The sequence below is a fragment of the Leopardus geoffroyi genome, chromosome B3 (assembly GCF_018350155.1).
Source record: "Leopardus geoffroyi isolate Oge1 chromosome B3, O.geoffroyi_Oge1_pat1.0, whole genome shotgun sequence".
Lineage (NCBI taxonomy): Eukaryota > Metazoa > Chordata > Mammalia > Carnivora > Felidae > Leopardus > Leopardus geoffroyi.
The window spans coordinates 108,476,522-108,501,188 of record NC_059337.1 but is presented as its reverse complement, the minus strand read 5'-3'; the positions used below and the strand labels follow the sequence as shown (position 1 = coordinate 108,501,188).

At 38.2% G+C, this 24,667-nt stretch overlaps 1 protein-coding gene across 1 annotated transcript in view; it reads right to left on the bottom strand.

Moving 5' to 3' along the window:
- The window catches only part of HIF1A (hypoxia inducible factor 1 subunit alpha), a 42,924-nt gene extending 33,858 nt beyond the window's left edge, over positions 1 to 9,066 (bottom strand). Inside the window, exon 1 of the mRNA XM_045451176.1 lies at positions 8,360 to 9,066. Coding sequence (XP_045307132.1) covers positions 8,360 to 8,394 — 35 coding nt within the window. The 5' untranslated portion in view covers positions 8,395 to 9,066. The remainder of the gene's footprint in view (positions 1 to 8,359) is intronic.
- Positions 9,067 to 24,667: the final 15,601 nt, after the last annotated feature.

Below are 24,667 nucleotides of genomic sequence, written 5' to 3'. Positions count from 1 at the left end.
CTTGACAAATTAGATGCACAAATATCTGCTAAACAAATGAATATACAATAATCTGTTACAGGTCAAGTGGTTAGGTGCTGGAGCAATGGTCCTGGGTTGAAAAAAATTTTTTGAACCACTGAAATAAATCAACTTGCTCACATTACCCAAGAAAAATAGTACTTCCTCGATTCACAGTGAAGGCTTTGATTACTGGTTTGACATATAACCCATTTAAACATTTTAGCTATGTTATCTGCAAAGGCAAGCAATTTCCAACTCTCCTCTGCAAACGGATTAAAAGACATTTAATGATTTCCTGACACCAAAAGAGTATGGAAAAGTAGGCTTTCTTAATTTGCCATCCTCTAACAGCCAAATAAAGAGCCTTGTGAATATTTTTTTTCCTCTACCATCATCACTATGAAGAATGATTACTTTAAAACGTTTTTTTGTTTTATTTATTTATTTATTTAGAGAGCGAGTGAGCATGAGCAGGGGAGAGGCAGAAAGAGGGAGAGAGAGAATCCCAAGCAGGCTCCACATTGTCAGCACAGAGCCCAACGTGAGGCTCAAACTAATGAACAGCGAGATCATGACCTGAGCCAAAACCAGGAGTTAGACGCTTAACCAACTGAGCCACCCAAGAACCCCAGAAAAAATACTTTAAAACAGCATATCTACACACACACACAAATATCTTTATTTAACCTGCAAAGGCCAGGCATTCGTGGAGAAAAAAAAACCAATGTAGAGGAAAAGCATCACTAATATTCTACTACTATTACAAGTTTACTAATGGTGTGGCCCAAAAGATACCATCCGTTCTTAGACTGTCCCAAAGAAGGCTTGAATGATTCTAAATATGAGACTTCAAAAGAGTGAAACTCTTCTGAAAAAACATAATAATTATAATATAAACCTAATAATAGTTTCTAGTTTATTAAGCCCCTACTTTGTGCCAAGAACTCTTGAGTGTTTCACATGAGTTAATATCTTTTTTTATCCTCACAACGATCCTAAAAGGCAAATATTCTTATCCTAATTTATAGATGAAGAAAGTGAGATCTACAGAGGTAAAGCAACTTGTACAAGACCACATAGCTAGTAAATGGCAAAGCAAGCAGCCAGCCTCTAGCACCTAAGTTCTTAGCCATTAGTCATTCTACTTCTTTCTTAAGGAACCTGAAATGAAAACCCTAATCCACAGAAGAGACTCTAAGCTTCCCAAAGTGCACGGCAAGAACAATTATGGTTGGTATCTGTAGAATACGAATTCAGATGATTTGCAACAAAAACCTATAGCCCATTCATTACAATACCAGCAATGACCAAGAGTCCTAGATAAGGAGATAATTAATAATCTACATCAAGACAATGAAATACTATAATAAGACATTTGACTCATGTAATCAGGGAACCCCACTGACATGGTTAAAAATGAATAGTCCACGCAGGGCAAACTGGCATTAATCCAGGAGACAGCTATATGGATACTAGAAGAGCCAGTTTCTTTTCATTTTTTAAATCACAAACTCTATGAATGCAGGCATGGGAATGCTAGGTACCATCTTTCATACCATACAGATAGCCGGTCAGCGGCAGAACAAGGCCAACATGCATATAGAACAAAGACATATAAACCAAGTAATATTCAAGAGAAAGTCAGAAATTATACTCTGAGGACATCACTTGAGACTCTGGATTTAACTATTCTCTCAACCAAAACTAGACTGTGTAAGCCAATTAACTGCCTAACCCCTTTAAACTAGCTTGAGTTGTATCTTGTCATGTGTAAGCCCATGACTGCCATACCCCCTTAAACTAGCTTGAGTTATGTCTCTTCACTGCAATAGAAAGCATCCCAATACACCTATAAACCTCAAGTATTTCATACTTGAAGCAAACTTTAATAATGACCAAGTACAAGAAACTGGCACTCCCCAACACTGCTGGAGACTATAAACTGGTCCAAACTTTCTGAAAGTTTAGAGCAGACTTAAGAAACATTTGCTAAAGATGAAACAAGGTAAAGACACATTCCATACTTTTAACTAGCGAATTTCCTGCAGTCATATACATATGCTTCTTTTGGTAAACTTTTTTTACTCAGTGCTCCAATATTGAATTGGCAAGCACTAAGTTTTAACATACCTTAAAATAGGGTACTGATTTACTTTCAAGGCCAAGTATGTATGATATAGCTGTATTTACTAACAAAATTTTTTTAGCCTGGTTCTAATAGATACTATAAACATTTCTGAAAGAACAAAAAAAATAAATTTCAAGATTCAAGGAAGTTCCAAAGTAACACAAGGCATTTCCAAGCATAAGAAAAATTCCTATGAAAATTAAGACATAGAAGAGAGGACAATAATGACTTCCAAAAAACCTTTTAAAAACCTTAAAATCTTTCTCTGCTTTCTCTTCATTCATTCAAATATTTATTAAGAACTCACTGTGTGTATTCTCTTTTACACCACAAGCTTCCAATTATTCCCATTTGTGATCTTGCCCATTGAAATGTTTCAATTTTATAATTGAAAAAAGGAGAGAGGGTCACTTTAGAGAAATCTAGTTAGCATCTTAATTTACAAGATCTCTAAGAACAGAAATATATCAGAACTCTTAAAGACTTAAACTTACTGCCTTTAAATCTTATTTTTCAGTTGGCAAAACAGATTCTCACAAACTATTAGGAAAAGAGAAGCAGCACAGGAAATTGTTACAAATGAGTGAAAATTGCAGTATTAAGTGGCAGACACTTAATTTGCCTAAATATACTGTGACTTTCAAAACAAGTAGGTAAAGAACCACCATAAGTTATGTTCCATCACTAGATTTTTGAACCACTTGCAAAACAATAAATTTTGAAAATCACACTGTGAAATCATCTTCATGTTTAATATTATAAGTAAATTAAATTTTAAAATGAAGAAATACTTCAACAGTTGAGATCACCAGAACTAAATGGTATCATCTTGGAGGTGATTTTCTTATGAAAATAAGTCATTTCAATTATTTTTAAAAATCATTTAAAATAAGTTACCAATTAAGTGTAACTTTATTAACAACAAAACAGTTACAGGCCATTTTAATCAGTAAGTATTTCTGAAAATGTACTGGAAGATCAAATCTAAGTCCCTAGAAAAACTTAATTCTCATTTTACAGGAGCTTAACCTCATGTCCGATAAAGCTTCCCCTGGCAACTGTTCTCTGTTGTTAACTTTAAGTTGGTTATTACACACAAACCCTTAAAATACAACCACTTGAACATATCCATTAGAATGGGCATTATCACAAAAACAGAAATTAACAAATGTTGGGGAGGATATGGAGTAATAGGAACCCCTGTGCACTGTTGGTGGAAATATAAAATGGTGCAGCCACTATGGAAAACAGTATGGCAGTTCCTTAAAAACTTAAAAATAGTTACTATACGATCCAGCAACATACTTCTGGGGATATATCCAAAAGAACTGAAAACAAGATCTATAAGAGATATTTGTACACCCGTGTTCATAACAGTACTATTCACAACAGCCAACACGTGGAAGCAACCTATGTGTCCACCGAAAGATGAATGGATGAACAAAATGTAGTGTATATTGGCCTTAAAAATAAGGAAATTTTCACACAGGCCTACAACATGGATAAATCTTGACAACACTATGCTAAGTGAAATAAACCAGTCACAAAAAGACAAAAACTTTATGACTCCACATATGTAAGGTATTCAGTAGTCAAATTCATAAAAACAGAGTGGAATGATGGTCATCAAGAACTAGGAGGGGGAAACTAGGAGAAATGCTTAATGCTTTCAGTTTTACAAGGTAAAAAAAATTCTAGTTACACAACAACATGAACACACTTACTCTTGAACTGCACACTTAGAAATGCTTCAGATGGGAATTTTTACATTATGTGAGGTTTTTTTTTTAGCCACAATTTAAAAAAAACCTCACAATCACTTCAAAAGCTATGGAAAAACAAGTCATGAGGAAATCACTTAAATTTTGTTTTTATAAATGTAGATTTTATATATTCCATTTTTCTGAAAGAGTCATGTCTGGCAAATGATATGGGTTTGGCAGTCTTTATTGCAGAAACGTGAATTTTAATCTAAATCTCAATATACATACAAAAGAGTTAATTCTTGATGCTCCAAGAAAGAGAGGTATAAAATTATTTTTAAAATTCCAAGATCTAGTTATTTCAAAAATTCTTGCCAAACTTTTACCAAAAATACTGAGCAATATGATTGACTTAGCTTCAAATTCTTTTTCTAGCTCTGTAGTTAGGCAGAAAACATACACAATACATACACCACAAGTCGCAGAAAGCTGGCTAAAATCCACCAACTGGATAGTTAGTCCCATCATTAAAAAAAAAGAAACAAGATAAAAAGAGAACATTCTTATGAATTAAAATCAATTTCTTAATAGAAAACTATCTAACAACACATTTAATTTTGATTATTTTCTCCTACTTTATAAACAGACTTACGTTAACAATCTTAGATAAAAATACAGTATTTTAAGGGTGCCTGGATGGTTCAGTCAGTTAAGTGTCCCAACTTTGGCTCAGGTCATGATCTCAAGGCTCAGGAGTTCAAGCCCCGCATCGAGTTCTGTGCTGACACCTCAGAGCCTAGAGCCTGCTTCGGATTCTATGTCTCCCTTTCCCTCTCTCAAAAATAGAAAACATTAAAAAAAATTTTTAACAAAGAATATATTATTTTAAGAAGTAACTATATGTTAAAAATTACATTTTAAGAGGCCGTATCTATGAACAAACTCAGTAATCTAACCCAAATCTTTAACATTCATGTATGGTAACAGTTTTTTTTTTTAATTTCACCAGCAAACATAATCAACTGTTAGGAGTTCTTCAGAAAACATCAGTCAAGACTAATCTTCCTCAGCCTCCTACACATCATTCTTAATATACAACAATAGAATATAACCACAAAATCTTAACTTTGGGCCCACACACCATTAGTGCTGCAGACAATGGAAATCACCAGGTAAAGATTGGACATTCTCCCAATGGCACAAAATGCTTTCCAGTGGACTACAGGAACAAACTACCACAGTTCAGGTAAAAGACTGCACTAATACAGATTTCATACAAATCAAGCCTCAAAAAATCAGACTAACATACAGCTTGAAGCCTTGCCTTGAGACAGAGGCCAGTAGTCTTACCTGGAGAAATTCAAAAGCAAAGGAGTTTTTCTATTGTGTAGGTTCACATGTTTTACCAGTATTTTATCAACTTACCATGTTTAGCAAAGAAAGTATTTATGCAACTATCTACTCTTAACTGTGGAGTCAAGACAAAAAATGTTTTAAGTTACTGCCACTCCTTGCACATACCTTTAAGTTACTTGCACATACCTTACTGAAATAAACTCTAAGCCTAGTATATTTGTTTACAACTCTAGTCTCTGATGCCCAAAGTAAATACAAGTGGCCTATTTGGGGAGGAAACAGCAGGGTAAGGAATTGTGAAGAAGGGACCCGAGAGTAGAGAGAAGAACAGATGCTCAAGAAGAGTAACCGATGCTAGCTGCCAACATAACCCAGGGATATACTGTTTTAACTGGAAAAGAACCCCTTTTAAAGCTCTAAATCCAATGTTGACCTTCATTTTCAGGAGATTTTGAAAAAAGCTATGAAGGCGGGGAGAAGAACTAACATATATATTTGGAAACACTTGCAAAAAAGTTTTTAAGTGTTGTGGAAGTTTAAATAGAACTTTAACAGGTAATGCATATTTCCAAGTATACAGTGTTCCCAAGATTCCTAAACCAGACATACAGTGAACATTATATCATGTAATGTTGACAATAACCACTGAGATGGTTGCTATTATTATCATTCCAAAAGGAGGAAATATGCTCAACAGCATTCAGTAACTTGCCCAAGCTCACAAAGCTAACAAGCGAAAAAACTGGACTCTTAACTAGAAGTGTCTAGGTCCAGATCCTATACTCTCAACTACCAACCGTGCTCTTCTTCAGAAAAGAGGAAAATCAAAGTACAATTGTAACAAGAGAAAAGTTTACTAATAAATGAGAGCTTCTTGACTTTAATGGCCAAAGTTAAAGAAGAAATGTCCATTCTCAGAAATTTTACTCTAACGATCCAATAACTGTTATTGGAAACTGAAGGAGTCTGGCCTGACACCTTAAAGAGAACAATGAACCTCTTGACATTACTCTGAAATCTAAAAATCAGTATTAATGTGCTATTAAGTCCAGGCCCTACCTACCACTAAGAAATCAACATGAAATTCCCTGTTAAATCTATTGTAACTATTCCATCCTGTTGTGATTTCTTCCAATCCTTCAGTTTTTTAGTTTCCTAGAACATCTTTAAGAAGACAAATTTGTCTTCCCAAACTGGACTCTACAGCACATTTAAAATGGAAAAATTGTAAGAAGAAAGTACCTTGCCCCTCAATCTCAGTTACCTTTTCAGAAAGTTTTAAAATGATTAGTTAGAAAAGGATAAAAACCAGATATCTTTAACAAACATCTAAATGTTGTTGAGTAGCTATTTATTAAGTGTTTAACTTAATTTTTCAGTTATAAGAATCTCTATATTAAGAAATATGATGCAATCCGATTCAAGTTTGCTAAATTTTCAAATGAGAGTATTTTGAAAATAACACATGGGACTGAGCAATATCTAAGAACCAATTTAGAATTGGGGGGTGATGCACAGTAACTAATTAATTCAAATATATTAAAGCTGCTTGTGATAATCTCAACTAACTGCAAAGAATTTACAATTAAAGAGAATTGCATATAAAAAAGAAATGATTGGTGTATAACTTGATGCACAATATTAAGTATGATTCAGCACAGAATAAGAACTGAAAATTGGCACTACACAGAGGTAATCTGCCTCACGTTTATAATATAGCAGCTTCATCATTTCATTAAAAGCACTGTAATCATTTCCGCAAAAATAATTGCAATTAATTCCTGTCAACTCTTGGAATTAAGTCCAGGCCTATTTACTCACTTTTTGAATTATATAAGGGTTTTCTCTGGTGTACAAAGAGAATTTATCATTCTACGAAATAAGGACCAAAATGGTATCTACGAAATAGCAAGAACATATAAACAAGTTTATCTTCTGCTAATACTGATTAGGGAAGTTAATCTTAATCTCTCCCAGAAGAGTGGAAGGACTTTAAGGAGTAAAGCCAGTCTACCAACCACAACTCTTACTATATAAATCTCCAATTCCTTAAAAACGATTTCCACAAAGGTTAAAATACCAAAAATGTACCAAATTGTGTGAGGGGCTGGGGCGGGGGGGGGGGGGGGGGGCCTAAATCCCACTGGATCCATTTATAATTCTTAATCCTATAATGTACCATTTAGACTCAAACTTTAAGGTGTTTTAAAAACTTGCATTAAGTTCTAACAGAATGATTATTTACTTCGGATACATCTTGAAGGTTTTCCTTTAATATGCCTCAATTTCATGAAAATGAGACCGTTCTAAAAATTTCGATGCTACATTGAAACTTGCTGCGATCACATACGTTTTCAATCTCACATATTAATTTATAACGTCTGGGCTCCCTTGACAGCTGACATAAACACAAGAATCCAATTGTGATGCCCTCTTTAAAATGTTGCTACTTCGCCAAATTCCCGTTACTCCGACTCCTCAATCTAGACAAGTTTTTCAAGGCGATTAAAACAAAACAAAACCTGCACGTGCAAACTAAAGTTAGCATCTTCAGGCCGTCGCGACAAATCCCTAATGCACAAAGGCAAAGACACCCGCCGCGACTAGACAACCGCACCGTAAGGTCTCATCTGACCACGCGAGCCCCTGGGTGGGAAACCCAGGGCCCCGAGCCCACTGGGAAGCCAGGACCAGCGCGCAGGGTCCGCCCCGGGGCCGAGTGTTCAATGGAACTGGAGAGAATGGGGGCGGGAAGGAGCGGAAGCTCGGGTGCAAACGGCGGCGACCGAGCTGCGGCTCGTCTCTCTTCCCGGGGTTTTCGGGCCAGGGAAAGTCCACCCGGATGGGGGTATAGGGCAGGCCGGGTGATTTTCAAGGCTAGCAGGAGGGCGGCGCGAGGCCCCGGCGGCCGGGAGGGGAGGGCCAGCGGGGCTCAGCCCCCGGCCCCTGAAAGCACTTTCGAGGCGTCTCCCACCCCCCACGACAAGATGGCGACGTGGGCAGCGGGGGAGCCCGGCCGGCGAGGCTGGGGGGAGAGAGGGGAGGGGAGAAGAGGCAGAAACAAAAAGGCGGCCCCCTCCGGAGCGCTGAGGCTGGCCCCCGAGCCCGCGGCGGCGGGCGGACGGGGGGCGCCGGCGGAGAACGCGACGGACGGAGGAAAGGGGCTTACTTTTTCTTGTCGTTCGCGCCGCCGGCGCCCTCCATGGCGAATCGGTCCCCGCGAAGCCTTCACGGCCGGCCGCCCCCAGGCTCGCTCCGGCCTAAGCGCTGGCTCCCTCCACACGCGAGGAGAGAAGGGGAGGCACGTCCAGAGGTGGGAGGTGCAAGGCGGGAACCCCCTCGTAAACCCGGAGGCAGGAGCAGCAGGCGGCAATCGTAAGGGTCCAGGTCCGGCTCAGAAGAGCCTCCCCTCAGGCAGCTTGTCAGGGCCCCGAGCACCGGACGAAGCGGCGGCGAGGCCGATCCTCGCGTCCCCTCAGACGAGGCGTCTCTGTGCACTGAGGAGCTGAGGCAGCGGCAGGGGGCGGGCAAGGGCGGAGGCGCGCTCGGGGGCGCGCGGGATGGGGCGGGGGGGGGGGGGGGGGGGAGGAGAGTGTCGGGGGCGCGCCCGCCCGCGGAGCCCGGCTCGCGCTCACGCAAGCCCGCCTCACCTGAGGGGGAGGCGGGTTCCCTGAGAGCCAATGGCGAGCGACGCCGGCGGCCAGTCCCACCCCAGCCCACGTCTGTCTCAGCCAATCAGGAAGCGGTCAGCTGAGGCACAGCTGGGAAGCGCTGCCGGGCTCACGTGCTCGTCTGTGTGCAGCTGCGGAGGAAAGAGAAAGGAGCTGGGGTGCGGCCAACCTGGGTCTGGGGACGCTTTGCCTTCTCCTAGGGAAAGCAGTGGCTGGCTTTGGGAGGCGCTGCTGAGAAGGGATTTGGGTCTCAAGCCTGCATCGCGTTTCCTGCTCCCGGTGCAGCAAAAGTCTTGCGCTGCCTTTCTCCTCTGTGGCTGTGCTGTGCAAGGTTGCTGACAGCTGTGCTGAGCCCCAGTTCAACAAAGCAGACTTTTCACGTCGTGGCAGCTCTCTTTCGACCCTTTGCTTATATGTTACAATGGGGTTTTTCTTGCCACGTTGTCCAACCACGGGGCCCTGTCACCGAGCGCCCTTTTTGCCATGGAACTCAAGGGTACTCTCCTTGTCCACTAAGTTTTTCTATGAAGAAGTTTGATTACTGAGTAAATGCAAATAAAAATATAAAGCAAACAAACTCCTCATGCTGTAAACTTCTCAAGGGAAGTAGTTAAGGTAGCAGGGAAATCTTAAAATCTGAAATTAAGCATTTACAAATAGGTGTCAGTGGCTTAAATAAAAGCGTAAACCAGAATTTCAGGGCTATGGGAGGAAAATGGCTTTAGGTAGACTTTCTTGTTGTTTGTAAAAGAGCCCACAATAATCTTAGATGGACTGGGAAAAATGGAAGATGATCCTTAGTTTGAGACTCACCACCTTTAATTCACTGTATAGACTGGAAAGAGGAAGGATTCTTTTAACCCCCTGCCCAGACTTGGGCAGCGGACTGCTGAACCGAAGTTAACTTGACATGGTGGCGGCCAGTATTGTCTGTTTGCTAACATGACTTTGCAAGCTACTGAATAAAAATCACTTTTTGCCTTTGAAAAAATATATTTCAAACCTGTAAATCTTTTAAACGAAAGAAAAATGTATTTTGAGTTCAACAAAAAATCATTGCGCTTTTATCTGCACTTGATGCTGGATTATTTTACTTCTCATATTTGCCATATTATATTGTTACAATCCAGCTTAGAGTGGTATATTAATGTGGATATCTATATTGGATTCAGTTATATTGTTGTGTAAAAACAATAGTCCATCTAACACAGCATTAAACTCTGTTAAAAATCGATTCACTAGACCCATAAAGATATAAAGACTGATCTTAATGTTTTTTTTTTTAAGTTTTAGTTCTACATTGCTGAATGATATGTCTTCTTGAAAAATACCATTGGAGGGGCGCCTGGGTGGCGCAGTCAGTTAAGCGTCTGACTTCAGCCAGGTCACGATCTTGCGGTCCGTGAGTTCGAGCCCCGCGTCAGGCTCTGGGCTGATGGCTCAGAGCCTGGAGCCTGTTTCCGATTCTGTGTCTCCCTCTCTCTCTGCCCCTCCCCCGTTCATGCTCTGTCTCTCTCTGTCCCAAAAATAAATAAACGTTGAAAAAAAAAAAAAGAAAAAAAAAAAAAAAGAAAAATACCATTGGAAAGGCCTGAAAAGAAGAAAAGACCAAAAATATTTACTCATATTTTCTTTCTTAGTTGTGAAAAGAATAGCTCTAGAAAACACAAACCTTTTAATTTGACATGCTGAAAACTCAATGTTAAATATACTGATACCAGTCAGGAGTGAGTTTGAAGACAGACTCTGACACTAACAAGTTATTTAATCTCTCAGTGCCTCAGTTTATTCATTTATGTCTATGTCACAGAATTATGGCATAATGGAGATAATACATTTAAAGCACTTAGAATAGTTGCTGGAACACAGTAAGCAATCAATAAATGTTAATATGAGTATTGTTGGTGGGCTTTTAAAAATTATTCTTTTTATTTTTGCCCCCAAATTTGTGCTTCTGTTGGTAGTAATTACTTGGGCTTCTGTCACAGTTCAGCTAGTTTTAACTATCCAAGACTGCCTATTATGTTAATATAATCCACAAATATTCTTTCTTTTAAACTTTGGAATTGCCCATGGTGTTACCATCCTTGTATATAAGCATGGTGGCAGAGACCCTCAATCAGTTCCTTTCTCATTATACTGCTAAGAAATTCTCTCTAGCCTGTGATTATAGCCAAAGTATATAATGTCTGTTACATTTTTAAAAAATGAGCACTTTGTAATAGCAAATTAAGCCATTTATTAAAAACTGAGCATTTCAAATGTTAAAAGCAGAAGGATAATTCAATCAGCAAAAGACATTTTCAGCCTCCGTTAAATTTGCCCGAAAGTTCAATTTTCCTTTCCAAAAATGTGTAGAATATGGTATTTTATGGATGTGTGAAAAGTATGTATGTATATATGCTTATACACACACACACACGTACCATGTATGAGCATTGAAAGCAGTAATATTCAACCAATTTGTTTTCACGTTATTACCAATGAGACAAGTAGTATTCCATAATCCAATCACTCCTATTTAAGTAACAATTTGAAAAAGCAAGGGTTTCTATAGGATAAAATTTTAAGTTATCCTCTTTACAACCACCTATTAGTAAATATATTTATTTTATTACAATTTAAATAAAGCTTAATGAGCAGTCTTATTTATTCACTTTCTAATTTGTGTAAGCAGATTTAAATGTAAAACACTCCGAGGAACTTTCTAAGTAGACTGACAGGTGACTTGCAAATGACTTGATTGACCCTTAACCCATATTAGTAGGAAGCAGGAAGTTAGGCAGTGATTGAGGATGAGGCAAGGTAAAACTTGAAATTTGGATCGCTACTAAATAGAGCATTGAAACTTTTAACGAGTGAAACGTCAGATTCAGATAGTTTAGAATGTATCAAACTATATGGGAAGAACTTGTGGTAAGTGATTCTTGGCTTATTATTACCCTTAGTTCCTCCTGCACCTTTGACCTACTCTAGGAACAGTAAAAAAAAAAAAAAAAAAAAGGAAGGAAGAAAGAAAAGCAGATCATCTGGAAGGAAAGTGCCTAGAAGGTAACAGACATTACAGATCTTTCTCTTTTTCTTTCAAGGATCAAAACAGAAAATAAATACATTGTTTGAGTTTATGGAAAATAAGAATAGACTGAAAATTTGCCACTAGCACTTTTTAATTATGATACGGACTTTAAGCATAATTTTACAGAAAAATGCTGAAGGATTTTTAGTTTCTGGTCCAATATGTAAAAAGCTTGGAAGCTTCCATCCTCACAATAAGAAAATAAAGCTGAACAAACTGAAAACCAACAACTCTTTTTAGATCCATCAGAGAATTGAGGTCACTGGGCAAACTGTTGTCCTGAAAACTGAAGAGACAGACAGATGGATATGGAGAATCACAGCTTACCAGAAGATCACAGTTTACCAGGAGCCGAAGCCAGCAGCTGAAGCCAACATGACAGTTGGAGCAAATATCAGTAGGAATACTTTAATTTAATTATAATTGTGGATTGCTGGGGGCTCTATGGGGATCAGCTTTAGCATTTAAAACTCTGAGGCTCACAAAGCATAAGAGATTCTTAAAAACTGAGAACAAACTGAGGGTTGATGGGGGGTGGGAGGGAGGGGAGGGTGGGTGATGGGTATTGAGGAGGGCACATTTTGGGATGAGCACTGGGTGTTGTATGGAAACCAATTTGACAATAAATTTCATATATTGAAAAAAAAACAAAATAAAAAAATAAAACTCTGAGGCTCAGCCTTAGAGGGGTACCACAACTTTTCTCAGTTTTACGTTCAGGAGCCCTAACAAATTCTCACTGTGATGGTCTGAGAAAACTCTCCTCTTGCTTTCCGGGGGGGAAAGTAACCCTTAAAAATACTCCCAGAGCACTCTGTTCTTTTTAACAAGATCTGCCCTCAAAGGAAACTATTTTGCCAGAGCTCAACTGACCTTGTGGAGGGAAAACACCCAGCTCCAGCCCTAGCTAGCCTTCGACATGGAGGAAGGGAAATACTCAACTCAGACTCACTAAAAGACTGAGAACTAATCAGAGGACTATAGAATGCTTTCCTTCCTCCCACACCTGACCATGCTACCACATCAGTAGGGCTTCTGTGTAATAGTAGGGAACTGCAGCTAAAAGAACAACAAGGCTCAGACCTTATTTAAAGAGTCACTAGGGACATCCAAAGACAACAAGAGAAACAAAAATAAGGACACTAGAGGCAGTTTTAGCTTCAGACACCACAGCTACAACAAACAATAACACAGCCTAACTCTTAGCCAGATAAACATAAAACTTCATAGTAAAGTTCTATCTACCTAGCTTTCAACAACAACATTTGCAAAACATATTAAAAGGCAAAAAAAAAAAAAAAACACCCCACAATCTGAAGCGATAAACCAAACACCAGACACCAGAATAAGACTCCGATATGCCCGAGATTTTGGAATTATCAGACCAGGAATTTAAAATAACTATGATCAGGGGCGCCTGGGTGGCGCAGTCGGTTAGGCGTCCGACTTCAGCCAGGTCACGATCTCGCGGTCCGTGAGTTCGAGCCCCGCGTCAGGCTCTGGGCTGATGGCTCAGAGCCTGGAGCCTGTTTCCGATTCTGTGTCTCCCTCTCTCTCTGCCCCTCCCCCGTTCATGCTCTGTCTCTCTCTGTCCCAAAAATAAATAAACGTTGAAAAAAAAAAAATTAAAAAAAAAAAAAATAAATAAAATAAAATAAAATAACTATGATCAGTATGCTAAGGGTTGTAATGGAAAAAGTGGACAACATGCAGGAGCAGATGGTGATATAAGCAAAGATATGAAAAAGAAAATGCTAGAAATGAAAAACAATGTAATGGAAATAATGCTTTTGATGGGCCCATCAGTAGACTGGACACAGCTAAGGAAAGAATGAAAGTTTGAAAGTATGTCAGTGCAAGCTTCTGAAACTGAAATGCAAAGAAAATGCATTAATGAAAAAGATGGAACAAATTATCCAAGAACTGTGGAACAATGAGAAAAGGTTTAATGGGAATGACAGAAGGGAAAGAAAGAAAAACACGAGAAATATTTGAAGAAATAATGACTGAAAAATTTCCAAAGTTAATGACAGACAGTAAATCACAAATCCAGGAAGCTCAGAGAATGCCAAGCAGGGTAAATACTAAAAAATCTACACTTAGACATAGCATATTCAAACTGCAGACAACCAAAGACAAAGTGTTTAAAGAAGCTAGGTAGGAGGTGGGGTGGAAATACCTTACGTATAGAGGAGGAAGGAAGAATTACATTGGACTTCTCTTCAGAGATCTTCCAAGCAAGACAGAGGAGTGAATTTTTTTTTTTTTTTTGAGAGAGAGAGAGAGAGAGAGAGAAAACTCATGAATACACGAAAGTGAGGAGGGGTGTGGAGGAGAGGGGCAGAGGGAGAGGGAGAATCTCAAACAGGCTTAACACCCAGCACAGAACCCAACATGAGGCTCCATCTCACAACTGTGAGATCATCATCTGGGCCAAAATCAAGAGTCACGCTTAACCAACAGAGCCACCAGATGCCTGTGGAGTGAAATATTTAAAGTGCTGAAGGAAGAAAACACACCATCCTGAATAATGTTCCCAGTGAAATCATCCTTCAATAGTGGAGGAGGGGGCCACCTGGGTAGCTCAGTCAGTTGACTGTTGAGTGTCTGACTTTTGATTTTGGCTCAGGTCCTGATCTCACAGTTCATGAGATCAAGCCCCACATGGGGCTCTGCACTGACAGCATGTGTTCTGCTTGGAATTCTCTCTCTCCCTCTTTTTCTCTGCACCCCCCCCCTTGCACTCTCTCTCTCTCTCTCTCTCTCTCTCTCAAAATAAATAAACATTAAAAGTTTTTTAATTAAAAAAAAGTGAAGGAGAAATAAAATTGAAAAAAAAATTTGTCAGTAGACCTGCCTTGCAAGAAATGTTAAGTTTTCAGAGACAAAGAAAATAATATAGATTAGAAACTCAAATCTACATAAAAAGAATGTTACAGAAAAAATAAATGAATGTAAATTTTTTTATTTTTATTAGTTCTAGCAAATAACAGTTTGTTCAGAAAAATAATAGTAAAAATGTATTCAATGATTATACCTTTGGATAAGTGAAATGAATGGCAGCAGTGTTAAAATGGACAGAAGGGAGGAACTGGGAAAATTCTCATAAGGTATTTGCATTTCTGATGAAGCAGTATAATGTTATCTGAAAGTGGACTTGGATTAGTCATAAATGTACATTGCAAACTATAGGGTAACCACTGATTTTTCTTTTTTTTATCCCACCCCTTTCCTGGGCCTTTTTTTTTTTTTTTTTTTTTTCAGTATAATTGATATGCTAAGAGAGGAGAGAAAATGTAATCATATAGAGTAAATCAGAGGGAATGTTTCTTTTTTTAAAAATGTTTATTGGGGCGCCTGGGTGGCGCAGTCGGTTAAGCGTCCGACTTCAGCCAGGTCACGATCTCGCGGTCCGCGAGTTCGAGCCCCGCGTCAGGCTCTGGGCTGATGGCTCAGAGCCTGGAGCCTGTTTCCGATTCTGTGTCTCCCTCTCTCGCTGCCCCTCCCCCGTTCATGCTCTGTCTCTCTCTGTCCCAAAAATAAAATAAACGTTGAAAAAAAAAATTTAAAAAAAATGTTTATGTATTTATTTTTAGATTGAGAGAGAGAGAGAGAGCAAGTGGGGGAGGGACAGAGAGAGAAATGGAGGGAGAGAATCCCAAGCAAGAACCAAGCTGTCAGTGCAAAGCCCTACGTGGGGCTCAAACTCACAAACCGTGAGATCATGACCCAAGTCGAAATCAAGAGCTGGATGCTCAACCAACCAAGCCACCCAGGTGCCCCAGGAGTGCTTCTTTTTCAAACCAAAGATGCAGAAAAGGAGTGGAAGACAAAAAAGAAATGAAGGACAAGGGCAACAAATAGAATTCTAAAGGTTCAACAAAACAAAACTAAAAACAAAACAAACAAAAACTTCGGGAATGAATAAACAATTACAGTGAGATTGCAGGATACCAGATTAATATAGGAAAGTCTATTGCTTTTCTATATACAGAAATGAGCAATTGGAATTTGAATTAAAAACACAGCACCATTAACTATAGTTAACAATACTGTATTGTATACTTGGAAATTGTTATGAGAGTAGAGTTTAAATGTTCTCACCATAACAAGAACAACAAAATAGCAATTATGTGAGGTAAAGGAGTGTTAACTGATCTTATTGTGGTAAGCGCTTTGCAACATATACATGTATCAAATCACCACATTGTACACCTTAAACGTGCACAGTGTTATATATTAATTATACCTCAGTAGAGCTGGAGGGCGGAACACAATGCCATTTACATTAGCACCGAAAAAAGAAAGGGAAGGAAGGAAGGAAGGAAGGAAGGAAGGAAGGAAGGAAGGAAGGAAGGAACTTAGGTATAAATCTAATCTAAAATGCACAAGACCTATGTGGGGAAAACTATAAAAACTCTCAGAAAAAAAAAAACAACAACAACAAAGATCTAAATAAACAGAGATTTCATGTTCATGGACAGGAAAACTCAATATTGTTAAGATGTCAATTCTTGCCTCAACTGATCTATAGACTCAATGCAATCTAAAGCCCTGGTAGGTTACTTTTCATTGTCAACAAACTGATTCTAAAGTTATATGGAGAAGCAAAAGATCAGAATACTAAACACAGTATTGAAGAAGAACAAAGAACTTCAAGATTTAGTATACAGCTGCAATAATCAAGACAGTGTGGTATTGGCAAAAGAATAGGTAAATAGAACAATGGAACAGAATAAAGAGCTCCGAAATAAACTCACACAAAAATAGCCAAGTGATCTCTGACAAAGGAGCAAAGAAGGCAATCCAATAGAGAAAAAAATCATTTCAACAAATGGTGCTAGAATGATTGGACATCCACATTTTAAAAAAATGAATTTAAACTCTGACCTCATCATACTTTTCACAAAAATTAAATCAAAATGGATCTTAGACCTAAATGTACAATGTAAAACAGTACATTTTTTTGATAACATAGGAGAAATAGCTAGGTGACCTTGGCTTCAACACCAAAAGCATTATCCATGAAAGAAAATGTTAAGTTTTCAGAGACAAAGAAAAAATATAGATTATTATTTCTATAATAATTGGGGTCTAGTAAGTTAAAAACTTTTACTTTGCAAAAGGCACTACTAGGAGAATGAAAAGACAAGCCACATACTGGGAGAAAATACTTACAAAACACATATCTGTTAGAGGACTTGCATATAAAATATACAAAGAACTCTTAAAACTGAACAATAAGATAATTGTTGACAGTAAGTCAAAAATAGATAATCCAATTTAAAAATGTACCAAAAACCTGAACAGATGCTTCACCAGAGAAGATATACAGATGGCAAACAAGCATATGAGAAGATGCTCAACATCGTATGTCATTAGGGAATTGCAAAGTTATTTTATTTTTTAAAAATATTTATTTCTTCTTAAGTTTTATTTATTTTGAGAGAGACAGAACATGAGTGGGGGAGGGGAGACAGAGGACAGAGAGAATCCCAAGCAGGCCCTGTACTGTAAGTGCAGACCCTAATGTGGGGCTCGAACTCACAAACTATGAGATCATGACCTGAGCCAAAACCAAGAGTCAGATGCCTAACCAACTCAGCCACCTGGACACCCTAAAAACATTTATTTATTTATTTATTTATTTATTTATTTATTTATTTATTTATTTATTTATTTAAGTAATCTCTCCACCCAATTTGGGGCTCAAACTCATGACACTGAGGCCAAGAGTCAAGTGCTCTTCCCATGGAGCCAGCAAGGCGACCGTGGAATTGCAGATTTAAATATGAGATACCACTGCACACTTTAAATGGCTAAAATCCAAAGCACTGACACCAGTGTTGGCAGGGATGTGGAGCAATAGAACTCTCATTCATTGCTGGTAGGAATGCAAAATGGCACAGCCACTCTGGAGTATAATTTATCAGTTGATTACAATGCTAAACAATCTAGCAGTGATGCTCCTAGATATTTACTAAATGAGGTGAAAACTTACATTCACACTAAAACCTACCCATGAATGTTTATAGCAACTTCATCCATAATTGCCAAGAAGTGGAAGCAACTAAAACTCACTACTAGGTAAGTGGATAAACTGTGATACATCCAAACAACGGAATCTTATTCAGGGCTAAAAGGAAATGAGCTATCAAGTCACCAAAAGACATCAAATGCATATTTAAGAAAACTTTAAATGCATATTGCTAAGTGAAAGAAGCCAAGTTGAAAGGGCTTCATAGCATATAATTCTAACTATTGACGTTCTGGAAAAGGCAAAACTACGGAGACTGTAAAAAGATCAGTGGTTGCCAGGAATTAGAGGGAAGAGGGGAAGGATGCATAGGTGGAGCACAGGGAATTTTTAAGGCAGTGAAACTATTCTGTATGATACCCTAATGACGCATATGTGATGTTATACATTAGGCAAAACCCATAGAACTCTATAGCACAAAGTGTGAACCCTAATGTAAACTATGGGCTTTGTTTAATAGTAACGTATCAATATTGCTTCATCAGTTGTAACAAATGAGCCATACCAACACAAGATGTTAATAATAAGGGAATGGTGTGTTTATAGGGGGAGGAAGAAGGAATGCATGGGAACTCTCTGTACTTTCTGTTTAATTTTTCTGTAAACCTAAAACTAAGAAATAGTCTATTAATTATAAGAGAAAAAAAAGGAATATCCTTCCAAAGTCAAGTTTTCTTATCTTCCTGAATAAAGCAAAAGGCTTAAATTTGTAAGAATCAACCTTGATAAAACATCCCTTTGACTAAAAAGAAAAGTGAAATTTGGATATTTTTCCAGCATTGAAGTAAGCAAGAAGATTCTGAAAAGCCACAGCTCTATAAAAGTTATTTCTAGAAAGTAAAGATATAAAAGAAAAAGGAGAATAGAGTCTTATCTTTGAAAAATAATGGTAATACTACCTCCCGATCCAAATGCTTATAGTATTTCCACATATTTTTTTCACCTGTACGGAAGTTGGTACATTAATAACTCAAAAAAAGGTATTTATTAAGAATCTGCCTTGCTTGTTTTCTATCCCCATCCCAGACCACACCAATATGTTACATACTTAGAGTATACAATTGTATCATGTTTTTAAATATTTATTCATTTTGGGCAGAGCACAAGTTGGGGAGGGGCAGAGAGAGGGGGACAGAGGATCCGAAGCAGGGTCTGCGCTGACAGGCTGACAGCAGTGAGCCTGGTGCGGGGCTTGAACTCACGAACTGCAAGATCATGACCTGAGTCAAAGTCGGATGCTCAACCAACTAAGCCATTCTATTTTAGGCCAGACATATTTTTTCTTTAATCTGCAGGTTTATGTGCCATTATACAGTATGAGCTCCTTATGAACAGGAATCCTTTATATTGGCAGCCCTAGAACCTGAGATGGTGCCCAGCACATAAGAACAACCATCTCTTAAGCACCTGTCATATTCTAATCACTGGGCTAAGCATTTTTATTTTTTTATTTTTTGCGTTTTTTTGGAGGGTAGTGGGCTAAGCATTTCTAGATACACTCATTTAAGCACTATTACATCCCTGCAAGGTAGAAATTGTGGTGATCATGTCATGATCAGTGAGTTAATGGTCAAAGAGGTAAAAATACAAAATCACAAAGCTAGGAATTAGTGGAACTAGGATTATAGACCATGCCACTCCTTTATGGCACTTAAACTGTGATACCTGTGTGTCAGAAAATGCTCAAAGCTGTGGAAGGTAGGGTGAGGAGGACAAAAACATAGTTCATCATCTTCCTACAGCATCAATTTTAGAATGAGGAAAAGTTGAGTAATATAACTATGTGTGTGATTGTAGGGTGTGTTGTGCTTTTGGCTGGAAAAAATTCAAATTCAACAAATGAGCAAATACAAAAAGTTCTCCTGACCTCCCTCTCCTCCTCCTTCTCTGTAGAGGAGCCCATTGTTACCAGTATTTGTGTGTCTGTCCAGAGATATTAGCATACCAAAAGATCTGTTTTGTGTCCTTTCCTTTCTGTACAGGTGATAGATTAGTATTTACTTTGACTACCTACTAAATCTATTTCACATAACAATATCATTTGGAGATTATCTCTCATCAGTTCACATACATCTAATATTTTCAGTATTTACAGTAAACCGATGGATGATGACAAAGACAGCAACTTGGCAAGAATTTTAAAATAAAATTAACGTAATTTTAATATCTATGAACAAGTATCTTTTAATTTTGACCGCAAATAAAATTGGATTTCTCTAGGCAGGTTAACAAAGAGACATTTGACAGCTAGCAAGACAAATTTTTATGTTATAGTTTGCTTTGGAAAAACTTCACCATGTCAATTTCCTTATCTGTTTATGAAAGCTATCAACCTTAAATGAGTTATAAATGGAAAAAATGCCTGTATTTTACCTATTTTGACCATTCTAACTAGTTAAAAATTATTTTTTCTTTCTTTTATCCTTACCATCTTTAGAGCAACTACTCTGAATTTGTGTATCATACATCATCTTTTTAGCTGCAAGGACACAAAACCTCTTGATTGTAAACAACTAATGACTTCAGATCCATTTGAAACCAGGTGAGCTTCATCTGATTTTTTATGAAAGTGATGAGTGAAAAGGACACTGTGAATCTAATAATTCTATAGTAAGAGTTTTAGGAATGCATTTATTAGATTTTGAGCATTTCTGATTGCGATATGAATTAATATTAAATAATTATACTTCGGGGTAGAAATTTAGATTGGCTCACATATTTCTAGAGGAGAAACATCTTCAAGTTCTACATACTGTCTGCTGAGGTTCTGCCAAAACCCTGTCAAACAATAACCTTTTGCAAGCCTGTAGCCTTCCAGAATCTCTGTGCATCTCCATCCAACTTTGTTTCAATGCTCACAGAAAAAAACTTTTTCAAATTATAATATAGGTAGTCAGATGATAGAGAGTAGGTGAGAGAACCCCAGAATAAATCTTAGGACAGAGTGCTTAACTTTTAGAAACTGTTTGTGTGATATACTCATCCTCTCCAAATCAACTGCAGTTTCTATTAGGAAGAAAACACTACCCAGAACACTCAAAGTACCAGTGACCATGGCATTTAAAAGGTACTTTTCTTCTAGATGTTAATTTCTACTACAAGTTTATCTTTCTATTATCCAGGTATTTTAAAATAAGAATTTTTAAGTGAAAAACTGTGATAGAAAAATTATAGCAGAAAGAAAACAAGAATCTTACATTGCTTAATATTTATCCTAGCTTGGTTTTCCTTCCATGTGCACTAAGCCACTGGCAACTCATACTTTCCAAATTTGGGGTGGATAATATTTTCCCTTTGATTTTTTGTGGGTAATGCAGAAACATTAGCTAGTTGGCTCTTATATTGGAAAACTTACAAAGATTCCTTTGGTTAAGTGTGTCAAGACTTGCCTATGAAGAACCAGAGGCAGTCACAAGAAGTTGATTAATTTTATACCTGGACTTGCAAAGACAGGTTAGCTACACTCCTGTGTGAGTGTACATTACATGGCAATACCAAGTAAGCCAAAACTTCCCAGCATTATCTTATTATCAGGACACATGATATTAAACATGCACTATGTATCAACATATGGGGTGGATCTTGGGAGTTGCAGACATTGTCTATCATTACTTCAACCAATACTTCTAGTCCTGACCCTCACCTCCGCTCCTCACTTCCTGTCTACTTTTCTAGGATTGTAAGGGACAGAAGGAAACAACTTAATGAGCTGTTAAAACCTTTTGTATTTGGACAGATAGGCATCTGGATTTATAAACTGTTTCCTCCATATTCCCCACCTGCCCACACAGCAGAACATCTCTGATGCTTGCTGCACAAACATTCACCAAGCCTTTTCCAAATCCCATTAACAAGATCTGTGGCAACTAGGTTTGGGGACAAGAATTTATCTCAAGGTGTTATTGCTGCTAGTAGTTCATTGATACTTTCTGTTGGAGCAAAGACAAATCCCAGAGTTTAGCAATCCTAGAATCTGCAAGAAGAAATAGCTGAGAAGATTACGTGGAGGGAAAAAGGAGTCCATCCTAAGACCTTATCGTATTGATATGCAAGTATGTCCATATTTCAAAACACATCAAACTCACATAAAGTGGTTTATTTTCTTGTATGTAAATTACACTTCAGTAAAATAGATTAGAAATGAGACTCTTACAAAGAGGCTGACCACCTGTTCACTGTGCCTCTTGTCTAATTTCTGACCTTTCTTCGGTATTATCCTCACTAGGATACATTTCAACTATCAATTGGTTGAACACTTGAATGCTGTCTATATCCTAGTCCTTTGTTGTCTTTCATCGTGGCTATGTCTATGGCTCATTGGATCCTGGCTCCAGTTCCATTTTTCAGAGCTTTACATGCCCTGTTCTCACCACTCCAGCCAGAAGAATATATATAGCAGCTGATTGTCAGCTGGCATAAAGGAGAAAAATTCAGGAGGGTAAAATAGCTGAATGAATTGCCTCTGCTCCAAAGTGTGAAGGGAAAATGAAATGACCAGACACAGAGGTTAAAAGATGGCTCTTTTCTCATTCCTACTCAACTAAGGGCTGCTCTGTTTAGGAAATGAATGCCACCAAAGGTATGTATTAGCAAAATATGAGTGTCATTGCGTACGAGGCAGATGCCTGAAACATACAGCTGGTCGTCATAATTGCATGTGGGCCTCCACAGATATATTCTCTTTTCTTATTATAAGTTTATGTATTTATTTTGAGAGTGAGAGAGAGGGAGCACACACACACAGAGGGGAGGGGCAGGGAGAGAGAGAATCCTAAGCAGGCTCTGTGCTGTCAGCGCAGAGCCTGATTCAGACTCCATCTCACGAACTGCAACATCATGACCTGAGCTGAAATCAAGAGTCAGACACGAAACCAAATGAGCCACCCAGGTGCCCCCCATAGATATATTCTTAAATGGTTAAAGGACTTGGAAACTATTTCTAGGAAGACTGAAACTTGAATATTAGTACAATATGGAGAAAAATGTTCCAATAGAGACTTCCAACTAAAGAAATACACTGCCAAGGAGAGCATTCACTGTGTGTCCTATAAGCTTAAGACAACAGATTCCTTTTAACATATATATTACTTTTTATGTCAGTATTTCAGTAGGATATAAGCTCTGTTATAGCAGTGGTTTGTCTATCTTGTTATGCTGATCTTCAGTGCCTCAGATACTGCCTGGTACAGAAAAGGAACTCAATAAATACCATTTTGTTGGTCTCCTAAAAACTGGGCTCTATGAGCACTAGTGTTTAAAAGCTCTGGGAATAAGGAATGGTGTGAATGAATATCACATAGCTTATCTGGAGGCCTGGTGAATAGGCATGTTGGACAACTGTTCATACTGAATAATCTCTGAAAAGAAATAATGTACTTGAGGGCATGCTTCTATGACATGACAGTACTATGTATCAATCAGGATCCTGTGTTCCTGACCTTTTACACCATCCACAACCAAGATAATCTATCCTTCTTTGGGACTCAGTTCCCTTATCTGAAATATGAGAGATTTGAGCTATGTAATCCCCAGAGCCCCTACTAACTCTAAAGTTTTATGACAAAGCTCCCTTAAAGTAATTTATCTCATACAGCCTTTAAAGGTATAAGACTGAGAAACACAGAGTTAATGTCATAACTTAGTAGGTGGACAATCAAATTCAAAAGGTAAAGTTTGAAGTAAATATTATAAAAATGAGAATCCTTCACATTTGAACAGCACAGTTAATATTTTCCAAGCACTTTGACATCTATCACCCTGCTTGACAATCAAAGCCATCTTGTGTAACTATTTAATACAGTGTGGTAAGAAATAGGTTCAAGGCATGAGCTCATACAGAAAACTAGAGACAGAGATAAGATTAGAAACCCATTTCCAGGGGTGCTCCGTTGGTTGAGTGTCTGACTTAGGCTCAGGTCATGATCTCACAGCTCGTGAGTTCAAGCCCCGTGTCAGGCTCTGTGCTTACAGCTCGGAGCCTGGAGCCTGCTTCAGATTCTGTACCTCCCTCTCTCTCTGCCCTGACCCACTCGCATTCTGTCTCTGTCTCTCTCGAAAATAAATAACTATTAAAAAAAAAAAAAAAAAAAGAAACCCGATTTCCAGAATCTGAGCTTTAGGGTTTTTTCCTTCTAAAAATATGTGTTTTTTAAGTTTCACAGTAAAATCCTTTACATTTTCTTTGAGAATGAATTAGGACATCCTAGGTTGACTAAAACTGAGTCCTAATCCAGCTATCGGCAGAGACAGGCAACTTCCTGTCTACCTGCATCTATTCCATTTTATTCGATTTATACAGACGGTGATAAGCCTTTAGGAAAATAATTGGGATCATGGCAATTATTGATTTCAGGCATACATAGGCACCTGTAAATTGTGAGGAATTCAATGGAACCAAATTACAGCAAAAGGACAACTAAATCTCAAAGACAACTTATCCTATAGAAAGTCTGTTGTAGACTGGATTTAGCAACATAATCTAAGTGATCTAGTGATTGAAGGAGGCAGTTTTGTTTTGTTGTTGGTAGTGTTTTTTATTTTGTATTTATTTACTTTAATTTTTATTTTTACATATTAGAGTTTGAGAATGTTGCTGTGAGATTGTTACTGGACAGAGGACTGGTTCCGAACTCAGGGTTGGCTCCTGTCCTCTGGAGAGCCAATACTCGAGAGACAAGTATTGGTTGGAAAAGA